General features: G+C 49.2%; 1 protein-coding gene across 1 annotated transcript in view; it reads right to left on the reverse strand.

Annotated features, from left to right (window-relative positions):
• The window catches only part of ZFAT (zinc finger and AT-hook domain containing), a 192,232-nt gene extending 173,402 nt beyond the window's left edge, over positions 1–18,830 (reverse strand). The window contains exon 1 of the mRNA XM_082858914.1: positions 18,675–18,830. Within this exon, the coding sequence (XP_082715040.1) occupies positions 18,675–18,693 (19 nt within the window). The 5' untranslated portion in view covers positions 18,694–18,830. The remainder of the gene's footprint in view (positions 1–18,674) is intronic.
• Between the last annotated feature and the right edge of the window lie 1,700 nt (positions 18,831–20,530).

Here is a 20,530-nt window from a genome sequence, read left to right on the forward strand (position 1 = left end):
CCAACTTCCTCCTTCCAAGCGCCAAGAGAGCGAAGGCCCACGTGAGGGCCCTCGCATCTACCCGAGGCCAGGCCAGACCATCGGAGACCAGGAGGAGGGAGGAGAGCTGCGGGGACCTACTCAGAGACACGGACTCCCAGCCACGCCCTGAAACATGCTTCATCCAAATGAAAGCTGACAAAAACCCAGCAGGGCATTATGGGGGTAAGAAAAGGAAGTGGCGGGAAGGTAGCCCCAGGGACAGGTCATACATGGCAAGGCCCTCCACGTGGGAAGGCAACTGGCAGAAATGGCAGAAGCCGTCAGGGGTTAGATAACGGGGCATGGAGGGATGTGGCGGCCTGTGTGGCCTAAAGGCTCCCAACGTACACGGATGTGGTTACACATCTCTCCTACGTTGCTCATGCGGATGCAAAACGGCACGGCCACTTTGGAAGACAGTTTGATAGTTTTTTATAAAACTAAACGTACTTCACAATAGAATCCTGCAGTCATGCTCCTGGGTATTTACCCAAAGGAGTTGAGAATGTGTGTCCACACCAAAAACTACAAACAAATATTTATAGCATCTTTGTCATAACTGCCAAAGCTTGGAAGCAACCAAGATGTCCTTCAGTAGGCAAACGGATAAACTGTGGTACCTCCAGACAATGGAGTATCATTCAGCACTAAAAAGAAATGAGCTATTGGGAAGGGGGAAGGGGCAGTACAGGGGTATGGATGGGAGTAAGAGGTACAAACTATTAAGGATAAAATAAGCTCCAAGGATATATTGTACAACACCAGGAATATGGACAATATTTTATAATAACTATAAATGGAGTATAACCTTTAAAAATTGTGATCACTACATTGTACACCTGAAACTTATATAATACTGTACAGCAACTATACTTCAATTAAAAGAAAAAGAAAAAAATGAGCTATCAAACTATGAAAAGACACGGAAGAGCCTGAAATGCATATTACTAAGTGGAAGAAGCCAATCTGAAAACGCTTCATACTGCATGATTCCAACTATATGACATTCTGGGAAAGGCAAAATTATGGAGACAGTAAAAAGATCTCCAGTAAAAAGACAGTAAAAAGGTGGCCACACTTGGGGTGGAGGGGATGAACAGGCAGAGCACACAGGATTTTTAGGGTAGTGAAAATATTCTGCATGATACCATAATAATGGATACACGTCACTACATATCTGCCCAAACCCACAGAATGTACAACAGCAAGAGTGAACCCTAATGTAAACTGTGGGCTTCGGGTGATGATGATGTGGCAGTGTAGGTTCTCCAACCGTAACAAATGCACCACCCCGGTAGGGATGTTGATAACAGGGGAGGCTGTGCCTACGTGTAGGCAGGGGGGATATGGGAGATCTGTACCTTCCTCTCAGTTCTGTTGAAAACTTAAAACTTCCCTAAAAAAAATAAAGTCTTTAAAACTATATATTGTGGCAAAAAGTTCCAGAAAGATGGAGCAGATATACTTTTCCCTATTCTTCCCACTAAGTGCAACCAAAACCCTGGACGTCACAGATAAAATACACATAAGACTGTGAAAGTCGGAGAGAAGGTGGCAGAGCAGCTAACAAACCACCTTGCAACCTGAGACAGTAAGTGCCCGGGGCTTTCCTTTCACCCGCTTGGACTCAGAAGCAGAAGCACCAACAGGCACAGGAAAAAACAGCTCCAACAAGAGCCTGCTCTCACTGGCCAACGGGCCAGGAAAGGGACAGCCTCACAAGACAGAAACCTTTTAGGCAATAGCCATCCTGCAACACTCAAACCCCACAGACAACACTGCAGCCCATCCCCACCCCTGCTAGAAGAATCAGTGACCTTGAAAATAGAACAATAAAAAACATACAATCTGAATAACAGAGAAAATAGACTGAAAAAGAACAAAGACAGCCTCAAGGACCTGTGGGACCGGAACCAAAGAAAGGTCTAACATTTGTGTCACTAGAGTCCCAGGAAAGGAGAAGGACAGTGGGGTGGGAAAGTATTCAGAGAAATAGTGGCTGAAAATTCCCCAAAGTTGGCAAAAGACATAAAGCCACATAGTCAAGAAGGTGAGCAAAGTCCAAACAGGGTAAACCCAGAGAAATCTATGACAAGACACATTATAATCAAGCTTCTGAAAACTAAAAACAGAGAGGAAACCTGAAATTAGCAAAAAACCCAGTTTCCTGTGTGGAAAAACGATGCGATTGACAGCAGACTTCTCCTTAGACACGTGGAGGCCAGAAGGAAGTGGCACATTTTTCAAGGGCAAAAAGGAGAGAACTGTCCACCCATAATCCTACACCCAGCAAAACCATCCTTCAGGAATGAAGGAGAAACCAAGACATTCCCAGATGAAGGAAAAGAAAGAGAAGTTGTCACCAGCAGACCCAACCTACAAGAATGACCAAAGGAAGTTCTCTAAACAGAAGGAAAATGCTAAAACAATGACTCCTGCGACATCAAGAAAGGTAAAATGAACAAAGGAAAGTGTAAAAATGTGGGCAAATACATCAGATTTCCTTTTTCCTGTTGATTTCCTAAATTACGTTTGACGATTAAACAAAAAGTATAACTCTGTCTGATGTGGTTCTCAACGTCTGCAGAAGAAACTTTTATGACAATTATAAACAGGGGAGGTAAAGGGACACAAGGCTGGGACTTCCCTGGTGGTCCAGTGGTTAGGACTCAGTGCTCTTGCTGCTGAGGGCCCAGGGTCGACCCCTGGTCGGGGAACTAAGATCCTGCAAGCTGTACCCCAAGGCCAAAAAGTAAATAAATAAAGGGACACAAGGTTTCTCCACTTCACTCAAACTGATAAAATGTCAACAAACAGCTCGGCATCTTCATTGCAGGTGTGGTTACACAGATCTACACATGTGGTAAAAATGTACCGTACACGCCCATTGTACCAACATTAATTTCTTGGTTTTGATACTGCACAACAGTTTCACAAGATGTAACCACTGGGTTGGCATGATGAAAGAGTTCTGGAAAGGGCTTCCCTGGTGGTGCAGTGGTTAAGAATCTGCCTGCCAATGCAGGGGACAAGGGTTCAAGCCCTGGTCTGGGAAGATCCCACATGCCGCGGAGCAACAAAGCCCACGCGCCACAACTACTGAGCCTGCGCTCTAGAGCCCGCGAGCCACAACTACTGAGCCTACTTGCCACAACTACTGTAGCCTGCATGCTAGAGCCTGTGCTCCACAACAAGAGAAGCTACCACAATGAGAAGCCTGCGCACCGCAATGAAGAGTAGCCCCCGCTCGCCACAACTAGAGAAAGTCCGCGCGCAGCAACGAAGACCCAACACAGCCAAAAATAAATTAATTAATTAAATTAACTTTTTTTAAAAAAGAGTTCTGGAGATGCATGGTGGTGATGATTGCACGACAATGTGAATGTCTTTATGCCACTAAACGATACACCTAAAAATGGTTAAAATGGCAAATTTTATGTTATATATGTTTTTTTACTCCCCTCCCAAAAACATAACCATTGGAGTAAGCCTGGAAAAGGGTATATAAGACCTCTGTGCACGATCTTTGAAACTTCCTGTGAATCTACTATTATTTCAAAATACAAAGTTAAAAAAAAAAATACTCCAGCCAACAAAACATACCAACGGCTGCCAGCCTGGAGTCTCTGGAAAAGGCACTAAATTTGAGAAGCGGGTATACTGTTTGACATACCCATGACCCCGTCAAATCCCAACCACCCTATGAGGTCCAAACGTCCCACAGAGGTGGAGCGAGGTAGCTCACAGGGGGCAGCCAGGGCCCAGTCCAGGTCTCTGTGCTCACCTCCGTGAGAAGCAGGGCTCTGCACCCCAGCACCTTCCATACCACCTGCACTCACTACCTGCGGCCAGAGCCCCGCCCAGCCCAATGTCATCCATCCTCTTAGTGATGCTGCTGCTAGGGACACAGGTGCTCAGTGTTAGAGGAACTGACGATCACAGATCGCCTTAAACGTTTATCAATAACCGTAAGAAGACAAAATGCTCATTACTAGACTATTAAATTCCTCTATTTAAAAGTGACAGTGTAAAACAAACTCTTCCTTCCTCTCCTTCATTAGTATACATCATCCTTCGCAGCCTTTCAACCATCTTTTACTTGGATTGATTAACTTGAAAGAGAGTTCAGGAGCCAAAATTAAGGCCCTATTAAACTGCCTACCTTATGAGAAGAACAGGATGGCAAGTTCTTTCGGAGTTATGTTTTTGTTTTCTTGTTGTTCACTTGCCCTTAAGTTATTAAATTCAAAAGAGCTGGCAGCGTCCCAAGAGGAGTGGAAATACTTTAGCAGATGCAGCCAGATCGCGGTCACACCGAGGCAATGGAGAAGCTCTACGCATCGCGCAGCTTACTGCAATCGAAAATACGCTTTTCCTTTATCTTCAGGAAAAGAAGCCTGGGCTTGGACAAAACACTTTCCTTCCATTTAGCTTATTTTGCAGAACTTTTCATGAGCTGTGGGTATGCCGTATAACGTCATCATCACCATCACACTTACTGAGAACTTGCTGTAACCAAAATAAGGGCATTCAAAGAGGAAGAGGGAGAAGAAAAGGAAGCTGAAATCCATTAAACCCTCACCATGAGCTGGCATCATGCAAGCCTCATGCTAAGAGCGTTCAATCTTCACAACAATCCTATGAAATAGGTTTCTTTATTGTATCTCCTCAAATCTAAGACAACATCTATTTTAAGAGGCACTGATACTTTACATACCACTAAAAAAGATTAAAATGCTACCAAATAAACTAAAACACGCTGGGTTCTTATCACACCAATTGTAAGACACCACCTGATTTTAGGGATGTTAAAAATCAGTCTTTGAATCAGTGAAACTCAGGAATATTTCCAGATTCCGATGGAGATGCAGCATGGCCAAAGTGCCTGGGAGACTGGACTCCTAACCCCCGTTCTTTCCTTGTAAGGCCCCATTTCCCCCCTCGGCACCCACAACAAACACACCTGGGGGCCCTGCCTCTGGGCTCACCTCCATGACCTCCTGCTTTCAAGAGAGAAGGAGACAAACGTTTCCTGAGTACCAGGCACTTTCACACTCCTTATCACACGTAACTCTGACAGGCAGGGCGGCTGCTAGCAAGGCACCTCTGTGAGAAAAGGAAAAAGGCACCCTTTCTTTAAGACACTAGTTCCCCCTGTCAGAAAGTGGTCAAATATACTGATTTTGTCCAAACAAGATACTACCATTTGCAGAAAACTGTCATAATGAATATACAAATCTATGATGTGAAATGGTCCCCTTAGAGGTGGTACCCTTGTGCAGTGTGCGACCTGCACAGCTGTACACAGTGGCCCTAATGAGTCAGCCACGAAGATACTATTATCCCATGTTACAGATGAAGAAGCTATAACTTGCCTAAGAGGATCAAGTTCAGGCCTATATGGTTTCAAAGCTACCTGGTCAGCTCACAAGGGACTTAAAAATCAGGTAGAAACACAGGTTGTATTCATGCATGTGTGCGGCAGTGGGGATGTCTATACAGGAACATACTAAACACATGCCACCAGAGGGCATGGGGAGGACGCAGAAACCCCGTGGCTGAGGCACCTGGGGTAGGCTTCTCGGGGGAGGGAAGCTGAACGGATCCAGGAGGTAAGGAGAGCGGCGAGCAGAACAGGGGAGAGACTCAACCCCGGGGAGCCTTGAGTGTATAGAGGTGGGGACAAAGTCAAGGTCGGGGGGCAGCAAGTCCTGGTCCTCGGAACACCCACCATGGGAGCCTGCCCAAGAAAGGCAAGGGCACCCAGACTCCAGAGCAGGAGGCCCATCGAGAGGGCCGGGGACGGGGCACGGCACCCAGGAAGCTGGCCCCATCGGGAAGTCCCCCGTCCCGCTGATGCGGGCTGAGAAGCTGAATCTGTATTTGAAATCTGTGGATTTTTAAATGCTGGCAACTAAATGAGATTTTCCTGAAAAAAAAAAAAACAAAAACTGTGCGGGCCAAACAAATCAAGTCTTCAGGTTACACCTATCCTGAGAGCTGCCAATTTGCAACTTCTGAGAAAAGGTTTTCCACCTGGGTGACTAGGACCACTGTTAAGTGGCAGGAGGAAAGCCAGAGAGCCTGGTCTGAAGAAACAGAGAGACAGACAGACGGACAGACACAGAGAAAGCTGAGGCCCCAGACCCCTTCCCCACCCCTCTGGCTCCCCAGCGCCCAGCAAAGCGCTGGGCTCTGGGTAGGCGGATTCTGAATGCTACTTATTTCCTATTTCATAGACTCTGAGTTTTTCAGATCTTCCACAATGATGCTGACATGTAATCCAAGAAAAAAATAGATTAAAAAAATGTACACTGACATTAGAAATAGAGGCACAGTAAGTGACAAAATAAGGTCTCCCTCTTGGGGGAGAAAGACACTGATCCCCAGACACCCTGGGCCCCAGACAGTCTGACAGGCTCTGGGCCAAACACCAGCTGAGGAAGGACAGCAGGGCCACAGCTGCCGACACTCGGCAGAGATGCAAACTCTGGTCACAGACAAAACGTGTCTCCCAGCTGACGGTGTTCTGATATTCCTCCCTGAGGCTGATTAGACGTTTGTGTGTGTGGGTGAGGTGGGGGGGACATCAAACCTTACGCCTGTCCCTGTCGTTCTCTCGTAAGGATATATTAGGGTGACACCAAAAGTGCATAGTGTTCAGGTGACAAAAAAGAAAGAAAAAAGAAAAGGTGACAGATTTAGAATCGATGAGGAAAAGGCATTCTTGACACAGGAGTTATACTTGCTACAAGAAGATACCTGGTAGGTGAGGACGGCCAAGCCTCGAAGTGCCCAAGTCCAGAGCTTGAACGCGTGGGCCAGGTGAGCTGGCACCCAGGTGCACAGAGGGCCCAGGTGCACAGAAGGCCTTGGATTAGGGGAGGCCAGGCATGGAAAGGTACAGGAGCTCCCAGAGCTGGGTGTCCTCAGAGAGTTCCCACGTGTCGGCCATGGGGGGGGGGCATGAAGACAACATGGCCCGAAGCAGCACCCCCGGCCTCCCTGCCCACCCCAGCTGCAGAATAACATTAGACTGCCTGCTTTGTTCACAAAGATCTGCATGTCAGTGACCGCACTTGATCCTCCCCGCTATCCCGTGGAGTAACCAAGTAGATGGTGCCACCACCACCACCACCACCACCATCACCACTATCATCACCACTATCACCACCACCACCACCAGCACCATCACCACTATCATCACCACCACCACCACCACCAGCACCATCACCACCACCATCATCATCACCACTATCATCACCACCATCACCACCACCAGCACCATCACCACTATCATCACCACCACCACCACCACCACCAGCACCATCACCACCACCACCATCATCACCACTATCATCACCACCACCACCACCACCATCATCACCACTATTATCACCACCATCACCACCACCAGCACCATCACCACTATCATCACCACCACCACCACCACCACCAGCACCATCACCACCACCACCATCTCCATCATCACCACCACCACCACCAGCACCATCACCACCACCACCATCTCCATCATCACCACCACCACCACCAGCACCATCACCACCACCACCATCTCCATCATCACCACCACCACCACCACCACTACCATCACCATCACCACCACCATCATCACCGCCACAACCATCACCACCATCACCACCACCACCACCACCACCACCATGACCATCAGCATCACTATCATCGTCGTCCCCATTTACAATGGAGAGAACTAGGGCTCAGAGAAGTTAGCGAGATGCCAAGGAGCCCCGGGCAGACAACACACAAAGTCAAAACCTGACCAAGACCTTCCAAGTTGACCTCGGTATCTGCCCACCCACGTGGGTCCAGCGCTGCTCCAGGAGGGAGTACTGAAGTGGGGCCCTGGGAGGGACACAACGAGCCTTGGGCCCCACTCTGCACCCTGCCTCGTGGCTAGAGAGACATTCCGAACGATTCGTTACAACTAAGCGTAGCTACACCAAAAAGGGAACTCTACCCTCTCTGTGTGTCTATTATAATTTACAACGGGCCCTCACTTCAGGGAGCCGTAAGCTGGAAAATGAGAGTGCCAGATGCAGGGCCACCAGCCTACCCGGAACACATAGTTAGTATGCGTGCCCCTGCACGGCCTGGCAAGAGATCCAGAACTAGGGACAGAGAACCGCCACATACAGGGCATCAGCTTTTCTTGGCCAAAAAAAAAAGGGTACCAACACACACAGTAAACCCAGAGCCTTCAGGCAAGAGTGGGCACCATAGTGTGCCAGCAGCACCCCCTGGTGGCCAGTCTGAGCACTACACCCTCCATTCCCAGGATGAAGCCATTCCCAAGACTGAGCAGACAGACCCTAATGAAAATCCGGCTACCATTCCCCGAGGTCTAACGCTGCGACGCTGTGCTTTGCCCGCCACCCACTTAATCTTCACATTAATCCAGTGAGGGAGGGGCTGCTATCCCCATTTGCAAATGAGTAAACTGAGCCCAGGGAGGGGACTGCAAGGTCACAGGGCAGGTGAGCACACAGCAGAAGCACAGCCCAGGCCTGCCTGATGCCTGTCCTAAACGACAAGTCACCGCTTGATGCACAAAAGGGGTCGACTTCGTTGCACTGTCTGAGTCAGGCCGGGTTTCCGCTGGCAGGGCTGGGGCCGGGGGCTTCTGCCCCAGTTCCGTTTGGTCTCACAGCGAATTCAGTCTGTGAACATTCACAGAGCTGTTCGTCTCTTCGATACACACCTTTCTATGTGTAGGTTATACATCAATTTTTTAAAGCTTAAACAGCAAATTTTTAAGGGAAAGATATAGGGGGAAAAGGGGATTCTGATTCACAAATGAATCTCTTATTTAAAATGACAAAGTGAGGTGAGAAGCCCAGACCTGGCCGTGAACCCACCTTGGCCGTGTGTTCTCGGCCTCCCTCCTGAGCTTCCGCTTCTACATCTGCTGGGGCTGCAGGAGGACTGCAGGACACTCCCAGCCCGGTGACCGACACCTCTGAAGCACCGTCTCACAGAAAGCCACAGAAGGGCACCTGTCTGGGTCAGGACCTTGGTCCCCAGCCCCTAACCAGCCCCAGCTCCCCACCTCCAGTGTGCTGGAGTCTGCGTAAGTCTCTGAACCTCTCCAGGCCCCAGTGGGAAGTGGCCTTCGCATGGTTTAAAGTGGAACCTGGTCTCTGAGGCTCACCCAGAGGCTAATTTACAGGGAGACAGACAGAGCCGCCTGGACAGAAGCCAGGGCGTGCAGACGGCTCCAGCCTCCCCCATGGCCTGGAGGGGCCCGTTATGCACCTGCCCTCCCGCCTGCTACCCCACTCATGGATCACCTCCAAGGTGCCCTCCCAGCTCTGAGGTTCAGTGAGCTGAAGTTCCAATAAATGCACAGCCTAATTTGTGGTCTTATTACCATGCAGCTCATGAAACGCTGATGAGCATGCCTTCTACAGCTCACAAAGTTAACATTCCTATTAAATGCAAAGGAGAAAGCCCATGGGTGTTCCTTTGTTGAAACAGGATTAACAAAATAAAATGAGAAAGGCTCAGTAACAGCTATAATTAAGGCTGGGCCAACAGTTGCATTATAATTTTATGCATACGCATTTCTTCCATGTTGAAACTTGACATAATTTTTCTAAGTTATTTTTAAGCACTCTCAAAGTGAGAGCCCCAGGCAAGAGAGTCTACTACTCACATTTAACATAATCATAGCTGAAGAGCAGCCCCAGGGCCCTTTCCTTCGGAAAGCACAACAAATAATTTTACGTAAACAGAAACTGCACCCCCATCACCCAGTTGTCTAAGTGGCAGCACCGTCCCGCCCCAGCAGATGTGTGAGAAGCTCTGAGGATGTGGGAGCCCCCGTGAACGCTTCTGACACCACAGCTCCCCTTGTGCAAATCACCGAGGTGGCCCCAGAACTCTTGACGCCATGCCTCCAAAGCGACCGAGTCTCCGGGATCGTTTCCATGGGAAAAACAAAATGTGCAAAATCCTCTCCCGTTTTGCAATGTATTTTAGGGGGACTGCGATGCCCAGGGCTGCCACATCACCAGGCCTCTGAGTTTCCGGTTTGGGGTTTTTGCTGTTCTAGTTTATTTTGGTTCCTTTCTGTGGTGGAGGCACCATTAGTCCTAACTTCAGAAGGTAAAGGGCTGCCTTGAACCGGCTTCAGCACTGGGCCTCAGGACAGAGGCTCTGGGGTCAAACCCCACCCACGTGGCCACATCTGCCTGGCTGGAGGGACCTCTCCCTTCCCGAGCCCGTAGGTCCTTGGCTGGAAACCCGCAGTGGCAACTGCAGCCGCCCTGCTGACCTCATGAGGACGGTGGAGGCAGGGGTCACCATGTGGAGGGATCCTGGGAAAAGGGCTTTGTGGACTCTGCTCCACATGACGCAGGTGCAGAGCAGAACTGGGAAGAATGGGTGAAAGGGGCTTGTGAACACAGCCCACCAGGCAGGTGGACGCGGCTCGGCACGCACACCATTGCTGTACATACTGGGCAAGTTCCTGCAGATGGCAGGCGGGTCCCTGTGCACGGGTCACTGCCTCGCATGGGGAGACGTACACACGTGTGGCTCTCTGCAGAAGCTCTGGGAGGGCAGCCACCATGGCTCAAGAGGCCCAGCGCCCCATCCAGGCCAGTGCTGTCCCACAGAAATAGAACCACTGGGACTTCCCTGGTGGCGCAGTGGCTAAGAATCCCCCTGTCAATGCAAGGGACACAGGTTCGAGCCCTGGTCTGGGAAGATCCCACATTCCACGGAGCAACTAAGCCTATGCGCCACAACTACTGAGGCTGTGCTCTAGAGCCCGCGAGCCACAACTACTGAGCCCACGTGCCACAACTACTGAGCCCGCGTGCCACAACTACTGAAGCCCACATGCCTAGAGCCCCTGCTCCGCAACAAGAGAAGCCACCGCAATGAGAAGCCCGCGCACCGCAACGAAGAGTAGCCCCTGCTCGCCGCAACTAGAGAAAGCCCACGTGCAGCAACAAACACCCAATGCAGCCAAAAATAACAATAAATAAATACATTTAAATTAAAAAAAATTTTTTTAAAGAAATAGAACCACTGGTGTGATTTCAAATTTTCAAGCAGCCACGTTAAAATGAAAAGAAACAAGTAAAATTAATTTTAATAATATGTTTTGTTACCCCAGTATATCCAAAATATTATCACTTCACTTGTAATCCATTTTTAAAAGACAGATGAGAAATTTCACATTCTTTTGATGTTGCTGTCGTACTAAGTATTCAAAATCTGGTGTGTATTTCCCACTTCCAGCACATTGCAGTCTGGAGTAGAACACAGATCCAGTATTCACATTATTTCCAGGACACCTGGCAACTTTTTCACTGCAGATCAGAGAAATATGGTTTGCAGGTGCCACTCCCTGACAGCCAGCGAGACAGGAGAGGGCCTCCAGCACCCCGAAATCTTTGGGACCCACAGAGTTAGGAAAATGGAGACAAGGAATTAGGAAGCTTAGACCTTGCCGACCAGAGTTACTGTCCACACTGTTGAAAAAGAGGCAGAAGATGAGGACATTTCCATTTATTACCATCACAGGCTTTAGGCGCTGGCTGTCTGCTCCAGGCTCCTGAGGTCATAATCAAAGGAGATAAAATAACAGCCTGGGCAGGAACTGAAGGAAAATGTGGGAAACGTGCAAACACAACTTCAAATTTTATTATTTTTTTAATAAGTTTATTCATTTATTTATTATTTATTTTTGGCTGCATTGGGTCTTCATTGCGGTGCGTGGGCTTCTCTCGTTGCGGAGCACGGGCTCTAGGCGCGCGGGCTTCAGTAGCTGTGGCGCCTGGGCTCAGCAGTTGTGGCTCACAGGCTCTAGAGCGCAGGCTCAGTAGTTGTGACGCACAGGCTTAGTTGCTCCACGGCATGTGGGATCTTCCCCGACCAGGGCTCGAACCCGTGTCCCCTGCATTGGCAGGCGGATTGTTAACCACTGCGCCACCAGGGAAGCCCAACTTCAATCAAATTTTAAATACCTGCTTTACTTATCATGAAAGCCTGCCAGTCGTCTCAGTTACAAAGTATTTTGAACTTGCAAATTAATTCAAGAAGAAAGAACTGCTAATATTCAGACGTGTCTAAGGTCTGTTCAAATTCCAGAACAGAGCTTTAAATTTAAGCAAGAGCCACAGGGAAAAGAAGAATTTTCCAAACCCCAGCAGCCACCCAGCTCCAGCCTACCAGAATGATCTGGTCCATTCTTCCTGGTAACCAATATATGAAGTAAACATTAGGTGTGTTCTCCACATACCTGGGCTACTCGGTTTTTCACTAGGGAAAAAAGTAGTTTTTTACTTAGTCTCACAATTCAACATTTAATGAATGCCTAATATATACCACATACAATGTATGCGAAGCACATTTAGAAATGAGTAAGACACAAACTCCAGAAACATAAACAAATAATGCCATGTTGCTCGTGAAAACAATTTAAAGTGACCGTGGTTTTATTCGTGGCCCAAATTCATAGACTGCTGCCTTGGAAAGGACAGTGAGTCCAGACTTGCAGCCAGTGCCAGACCTGCCCCTCACCGGTTTGGACAGCTACCACTCTTTTTACAGGGCAGGGACCTTTAGAAGGTCAGGCAGCCTGTCCTCCTCCCTGACTCGGCTCCAGCTCGTGCAGCCTTATGGTGGCCCTGGCGAGGCCAGCTCCTCCCACTGCCTCTGACCAAGCCAGCGGCGGCCCCTGGACCTCCTCCCCTGCAGGTCCAGCATCCCGGTCTCAGCCATGCCCTGCCATACCTGACGGGTCCCGCTGCTGGGACAGCGCCTACACGGTGGCCAGGCCAGTCCCCACGTGCAGCCGCCCCCTCTGCAGGCACAGCTGCCTCCTAGGCTATCTCCACTTCCGCAGGGCCTTTCCCATGCATGTCCCCTAGGGGGCGATAAAGCGCAAAGGAGAACTCCGGCCTCAGGGAGCTAGTCCTGAGCTGCCAGAAATTCTGCAAAGTGGAGAGGGCTGGCGAGTGCCTGCTTTCTGCTTATCAAACTTTTTTTTTTTTTAATCCAGAACCTCATGCTTCAAGTTTCAGCTCCAACATCAGTTTGTCAGAGAGGCTTTTCTTAAATCCCCTTCAATATAAATTAGGTCCCCATTATTTTCTCTTGCCCACTCCCCCCCATCCTCCGCTTTGAAGCAATTACCGCAATCTATAATCATGTATTTAACGATGTATTTATTTGTTTAACGTGTTCCTCCTAAAAGACTGTAAACTCCAAAAATATCAATATCATTTAATTCAAAATACATTTAAAAGCTTAAAGAGATCAATGTTTAAGGTTAACAAATGCTGCATTTCCTTTGTCGTGAGGACTAAAGCATTTCCAGAACGTTCACATAAGAACCCCCGAGGCTAAGGTTAACCAAGGCAGTCAACTCACACTTCCCAGAGAAACAGACAAAACTAAGGGCTGGGGAAGAAAGAGTGGCTCAGGGCAGGTCAGCCGCCAGCCAACCCACATCCCGGTAAAACCAAAACTTCTCTGGTCCTCTGACTCCTGCCCAGCGACGGGTAAGAGCTGCCCCATGGCCGTCCTGGGGCAGGGCTGCACAGAACTTCGGCTCCAGGGGCCTCTTCAGAGTGGAGGGAAGGGCCTCAGTCCCCAGGAAGGGTCTCTCTGAGGTGCTTCCAGTAACCCGGCAAGCCCTGCACCAACTCAGAAATAAAAACAGGGAGCAGAATTCAAAAGCTCTTCTCTCTACCACTGCAGGAGGGATTTGAGAATAATGGACCAGAGCTGTGTGTATGGAGCCTGGAAAGTTTCATATCCCCGTGCCTGTTTGGTTCATCACTGCTCTTCCCCTGAAACCAAACACAGATGAATGCTGGCTGGTCTCTAAGCTAAAATCCACTCGATCACCAGTCCTATGGGTTTTTACTCTGGTCCGTTTCTCTAAATCTGCCCCAAACCTCCACTCCCACACCCACTACTGTGGGGTGAGTGTCGTCATCCCTGGGGTGCACCGTAACAGCACCTGATGCCGGGTCTTGCTCCTGCCTGCATCTCTGCCCCTCCAAAAAGTGTCCTCCTATTTATTCTTCATAACTTCAGAAATTACTAGAAAGCTACGGTAATTCACAGTGCGGTGCTGATGAAGGATAAACAAATAGATCAATGGAATAGACCAGAGAGCTCAGAAATGGACCCCCATGTAATTTTCAACAAAGGATCACAGGAACTAAGTGGCTGGGCTAGGTGCACCGCACCCCCTCAAGCCTTCAACTCTCAGGGCTTACTTCCATCATAGTCTCTGGCACCATGTCCTAAAGGATCGGTTCCACTGCTAGGACTGTGTGAGATCCTCAGGAGGAAACAGCGAATCATACCTGACTGCATTCTCACTTCCCGGCACAAACTTTGGCACAAACATTTGGGTGAACCAAGGAATTTGCTTGGAAGAAAAAAAAAGGGAAGAAAGAAGGAAGGAAGGAAGGATGGGAAGGGGGAAGGGAGGGAGGAAGGGAGAATCCTAAGGGGCAGAGAAGTGGTCGTGGCCCCAGAAGAAGAGGCCTGCTGGCAGAGATGGGAAAAAAATATCTAACAGAAAGAAGGAAGCCAGCTAGGGCCCTACAAGGAGGCTTGGGGCTGACTTACAAGGTCCTCCAGGTTGCCAGGACCTCCAAGACCCTCCTCTTCCAGAATGCGGCTCCCAAAGCCCCCCGCTCCTTGGCTCCAGACGCGGTGGCTGATTTGGTCCCCTCCTCTCCCTACACCAGCAAGGCCAGCAGCTGCCTCTTAAGTCCGGTCCCCACCCTTCCCATCCTGCCTCGGCCCAGACCCAACTGGGGCACAAACGTGCCAGATTCCAGAGTTCAAAAATTTGCGGCTCCATTTGTTACATGATTTAAAAGAAGAAAAATCTGTTACCCAAGTTAAAATCCTTTTTCTATTAACATGCCAAGCATAATCTGTTTATAAGCATATAATATTTTATGTTCCTTGAAAAAAAAGACGTAACTTCAAACCTACAATAGCTGTTTAATATGACAATTTGTTTCACCCCCAGATTACTTTTCTTTCTTTTAAAAAGAAATCAATCAATGGGAATTCCCTGGCAGTCCAGTGGTTAGGACTCAGCGCTTTCACTACGGGGCCCCAGGTTCAGTCCCTTGTCAGGGAACCAAGATCCTGCAAGCTGCACAGTGCAGCAATAAATAAATAAATAATAAAAAAATGTTTAACCAATCAAAGTCTATCACATTTTCCAACCACAACTGTTTTCAAGGAGCAGGTAGATCTCAATGCACTAAGCTGCACAGCAGAGAGACCGGGGTCTCGGTGAAAGGGATAAACAGCAGTGCCCACAGCATCTACAGTGCGCCATAACCCAGGTCGTGGGCAGGACCATGTCTCCTGCAGATGAAGCGGTGGGTTCCACGAGTTACGTGACTCCCTCAGGTCAGGAATCTGGTGAGTAGCAGTTCTCTGGCCCCAGAGCACGTGTTCATTCCACCCTCCAGACTGTTCCAGCCCTTAAAGTTGACACCTGCCCTTGAGAAATGGCAAAGACAGTGAAAGTTTAACAGAATAAACAGCTGCTAACAAAGAGAAAACAACTCTAGGCTAAATCCCTTCTAAATAATTAAATCAGCCCCTCTTGCTGGGGAGGTTTTCAGAAGCAGCATGCATGAGACTATCTACAAAGGAAATGCAATTAAGGAGAGTCTTTTTAATATACCCAATTCTTGACTACCCTTGCCCTAGGCAGAAACTTAATTCTACTGAAGGATAGCTGTCATTGAAAAGTTGTTATGTAAATTGTAAAGTAAGGAGAGAAAAGACACAGAAACCATTTTACAAGGTAAATGGGAAACCGGCTGAGAAGGGAGCAGTGCGGTAACATCTCCAGGTCACGGCAATGACCATCGTGGCTGGCTTACCATCAAAAAGCTGGACCTTAGAGACCAAATGCGACTCCATCTTATCATTTATTTTACCGGCTCTCCTACGTTAACCCAACAACCAAGCAAAACAGGAGACTCTTTTCAGGAATTAGCTGACCGCAAGTTAACAGCAACGTATTTTAAAACATGATGTTTGGTCACTGATTACACAGCTGAAAATTGAAGGAAACTACAACGAGTGCCAGGTTTAAAAAAAAAAACTGTTAAGTAAACTCCAGAAGAGGAGAGGTGGGCAGTGCATGTCGTGTATCATCAGCAGTGGCCCAATGTCTTGGGAGAGGGAAGGCACAAAACAGAGAAGAGAGTGTAATAGGGAAGAACAAATCTGACTCCATACTGGATCTGTTTTTTTTTTCCTTTAAACTTTGTATTCTATTGCTTTTGCTACAAGTTAAGAATGTTGCCTAAAATATACAGGTTAGCCCATTCTCAAGGCTCTGACTTTTACAGGTACAACACTTCTCCATTCACACAAAGATAAAAAGTCGTGACACACAGGATACCATTTGTCTTGGAGGTTTATAGGAACACTGTGACCAGACCTAGGTGCACAGCTGTGAGAACAACAGATTCTGGCACCAAGAACTTCGCAGCAACCAACCAAACGCCCTCCACTTTGGGTATAAAAGAAGGCTGAATTCTAACTCAGGTAAGATGGTTCTTTGGGACACTAGTCCACCATCTTCTCGGTCTGCTGGCTTTCCAAATAAAGTCACTATTCCTTGCCCAAAAAACTCATCTCTCGATTTATTGACCTGTCGTGAGGCAAACAGTGCGAGCTTGGACTCATAACGTCATCACTGTCAGAAAGAATGCCTGGCATAGTTCAGGGCTCCTGACCCACCACTCCGGCTCTGGGTCTGCTCCATCACTACACACACACACTCACTTGCAGGAATCTGACACAACAATGGGATGAGGGCAGGACCAAGGGTCAAAGGACTCTTTACCATCCCTACCTGGCATGTCAAGAGGAGTGTCATGCAAAGCTGTTGGCTTGAACTGAAGAAGCCAAGAAGAGTGCCCCCGGGGTTTGGGTACCGAACACCCAGCAAACATAAGCTCTAGGTGTCTTCTGCAGCCCTCAGCATGCAGGACACTCAGTATAGCTACTTTGGTATGAACCCGTAGGCTCAGAAGATGAAGCTGGAGGGGCAGTTGTGGAGGGTAAGCCCTGTGACACTAAGCTTATATTTCCAAAGTCACTGGGCTCTGCCAGGGAACCAGGTTGGAAGGGGGCAGGAGGCGGTCAGATAGTTCATTCATTCTTCCATTCAATAAAGGCACCCTGGGCACCCACCCGGGGCCAGGCACTGATCCAGGGGTTGGAAGTACAAGCCAGGCAGGCACCCAGAAGTTTGGATTTCATCCCAAGTCAGAGGAAGTTGATTTTTAAAGCCTCAGCTCTGCCATTTCTAAACTGTATGAAGTTGACCTCTCTGAACTTTTGTTCCTCGTCAGTAAATGACACACAAATTAGAGGTGTCAGGAAAACTGAGTAGCAAAAAGCATGAGGTCAGTGCCCCAGTGTGGATGCTTACTGTTAATTACACAGGAAGGAGCCCCAAGGTCAACGTTTAAGGGCTTTGACCAGGTGTTCAGTGGAAGATCCATCGCGGTCCTGCATCCAGCCAGCAGAAAGGCCGCGTCGCCCAAGAAGCCAGGGACGGCTGCCTGGAGGGGGTGCCATGTCAGCTTAACTTTAAAGGGTGAGGAATAAGGGCCCACAGAGCTAGGCGGCAGGTAGAGGCTAAATTACAATTTATCGGGCTTCCCTGGTGGCGCAGTGGTTAAAAATCCGCCTGCCAATGCAGGGAACAAGGGTTCGAGCCCTGGTCCGGGAAGATCCCACATGCCCCGGAGCAACTAATCCCGTACGCCACAACTACTAGACCTGCGCTCTGGAGCCTGCGAGCCACAACTACTGAAGCCCGCGCACCTAGAGCCTGTGCTCCGCAACAAGAGAAGCCACCGCAATGAGAAGCCCGCGCACCGCAACGAAGAGTGGCCCCCGCTCACCGCAACTAGATAAAGCCCGCGCACAGCAATGAAGACCCAACGCAGCCAAAATAAATAAATTTATAAATAAATAAATCACAATTTATCACAGGGTATTACTGGGTTACCAGCAGTAACCAGCTAATCCCTGGTGTTTATGGCTCCCTCTACAGGACACAAAGAAACTTTCCTTCAGCAGCTCGGTGGAACCCTTTCCCTTCAAAACATCCTGGCCAAGTACATGGGTCTAAAGGAACTATCCATTTCACAGAGGAGGAAACTGAGGCCAGGCAACAAGGAGGCCGAGCCAAGGCCCACGCGGCCACCGAGTCGGCAGCATCGGATTCGAACCTCCCGCCCGCCAGGACGCCTGCGCTGGGTCGCTAGCGCGCGCCCCGACCCCTCCCGTTGCCCCGGAAACGGCCCCGCACGCGCGAGCGCACTGCTTTCTCTTGCTCGTTCTTCCGCTAGCACCCTCGTTACTTTTTTTTTTTAATAAAAACCCAAGGCGGCGGGATACTGCCAGCGATTTAACGTGCCTTCGAAGGACGCCGCTACGTCCGCTCTCCGCCCTGGGCCGCGGATCCCTCCGCCGCCCAGCGGCCTGCGCGCTTCTACCCGACTCCAAGCTCGAAACGGCTTCCCGCTCGCCGCGCCGCGCCCCACCCCCACCTCATCCCCACCCCAACCCCCAGCCCGGCTCACCTGCCGCCCGCGTCTCCATGGCAACGCCCCCACCGCGGAGGAAAAAAAAGCCTCGGGCTCTTCTGGGCCCCCTCCCGCGCCGACCGAGAAGGCGGGGCGCTCCGCTGATGCTTCGCTTTTTATTTTTATTTTTTTAAGAAAAGAGCCGGCGCGGTTATGGCGAATCTGCGGCATCCAACATGGCGGATGGAGTCTTCGCCCTCCTCTTCCCGGGGCGCTGACGACGGCGTCGCGGACGTCAGGCTTGGATGACCCTCCCCCAGCGGCGAGAGCGGCCGGGCTGGGCCGGGCTACTGCGCATGCTCGGCTCCGGCGGTCATGCTTTGGGTCCCGCTCCGCAGATTCCGTAGCTCCGGGTTTTGAGCCTCTCCTGGGAAGGGGCTAACGAGAGGCGTGGAACGCAGATTGGAGGATTGGGAGTCTTCACAGTGCTGCCAGAGCCAGCATCTACCTGCCGGCCCATCCTTGGACCCACCCCTGCACTCCACCGGGCTGTACGAGGTTAAGGCAGCGCTCCGGTCCCAGTTCCCAGCGATTTAACTTTTCTTGGCTTTAGTTTACTAATTTGTCAATCGGGGCGGTAACAGCCTGCCTCCCTCTCAAAGGTTGCAGTGTTTCCTGAAGTGGGATGCTTTCCGCTAGGAGTACCCGACTTGATTTAGTCTTCCAGACTGAATTAAACAACTGGAACCGCCTCGACAGAATGACTGACTTCTCTCTGTCCTCCTGTCTTGCAGAAAGTCTCAGTTGGGTGTGAGCACGCCTCCCTAACCCTTGCTCGTCTCCCTGAATCTGGTTCACAGTCTTCTTTCTGCAGGCAACAGTATCTGGTTGAGATGTAATGACCTCGTCTTCCTTTTGGTCTACCACTTCCTTCAGATCTCTGCTCAAATGATATCTCCTAGTGGGCCCTCCCAGACCACCCCATCCAAAGTGACCCTCCTAAGTCACTTTCTGTTTTCTCCCTAATATAAATTACTGCCTGACATTAATTTATCTCCATCTCGTCTTTGTCGCCCCTTTGGTCCCAGAATCTAGAACAGCCTGACAGTAATTTATTGAATAAATTGAGTTCCTGTTGCCTGTATTTTTAAGGTTAGCTTTTGTTTTAACAATGTTTTTCATTTATGGTAGTAATGTATAAAGTTTTCTTTTTAAACCCAACTTATATTTTTAAAAATTGGTCAACTTAAAATGGTGCAGGACCGCCCTGGTGTTCCAGTGGTTAAGACTCAGTGCTCCCAGGACTTCCTTGGTGCGCAGTGGTTAAGAATCCGCCTGCCAATGCAGGGGACACGGATTCAAGCCCTGGTCTGGGAAGATCCCACATGCTGCGGAGCAACTAAGCCCGTGAGCCACAACTACTGAGCCCACGTGCCGCAACTACTGAAGCCCATGTGCCTAGAGCCCGTGCTCCACAACAAGAGAAGCTACCGCAATGAGAAGCCCACACACTGCAACGAAGAGTAGCCTCCACTTGATGCAACTAGAGAAAGCCCACGCGCAGTAACGAAGCCCCAATGCAACCAAAAATAAATAAACTAAAAATTTTTTAAATACTATTTTAAAAAGCATTTAAAAAAAAAAAGACTTCATGCTTCCAATGCAGGGGGTGTGGGTTCGCTCCCTGGTCAGGGAGCTAAGATCCCACATGTCGCGTAGCATGGCCAATAAATTAAAAAAAGAAAAAAATGGTGCATGTGGTACAGAGACAAAGCCCCCAAAAATGTAAAAGTGAACTTCAAGTGAGAAATTTGGGAAATACTGATTTATTTTTATGGTTCTCTTGAAGTGCTAATCTGCGCCTGTTGTCTTTTCCTGGAATAGCCTTCCCTCTATTGCTGCTCGACTTGAGA

Source organism: Leucopleurus acutus (assembly GCF_964270905.1).
Source record: "Leucopleurus acutus genome assembly, chromosome: 17".
In the NCBI taxonomy this organism is placed as follows: domain Eukaryota; kingdom Metazoa; phylum Chordata; class Mammalia; order Artiodactyla; family Delphinidae; genus Leucopleurus; species Leucopleurus acutus.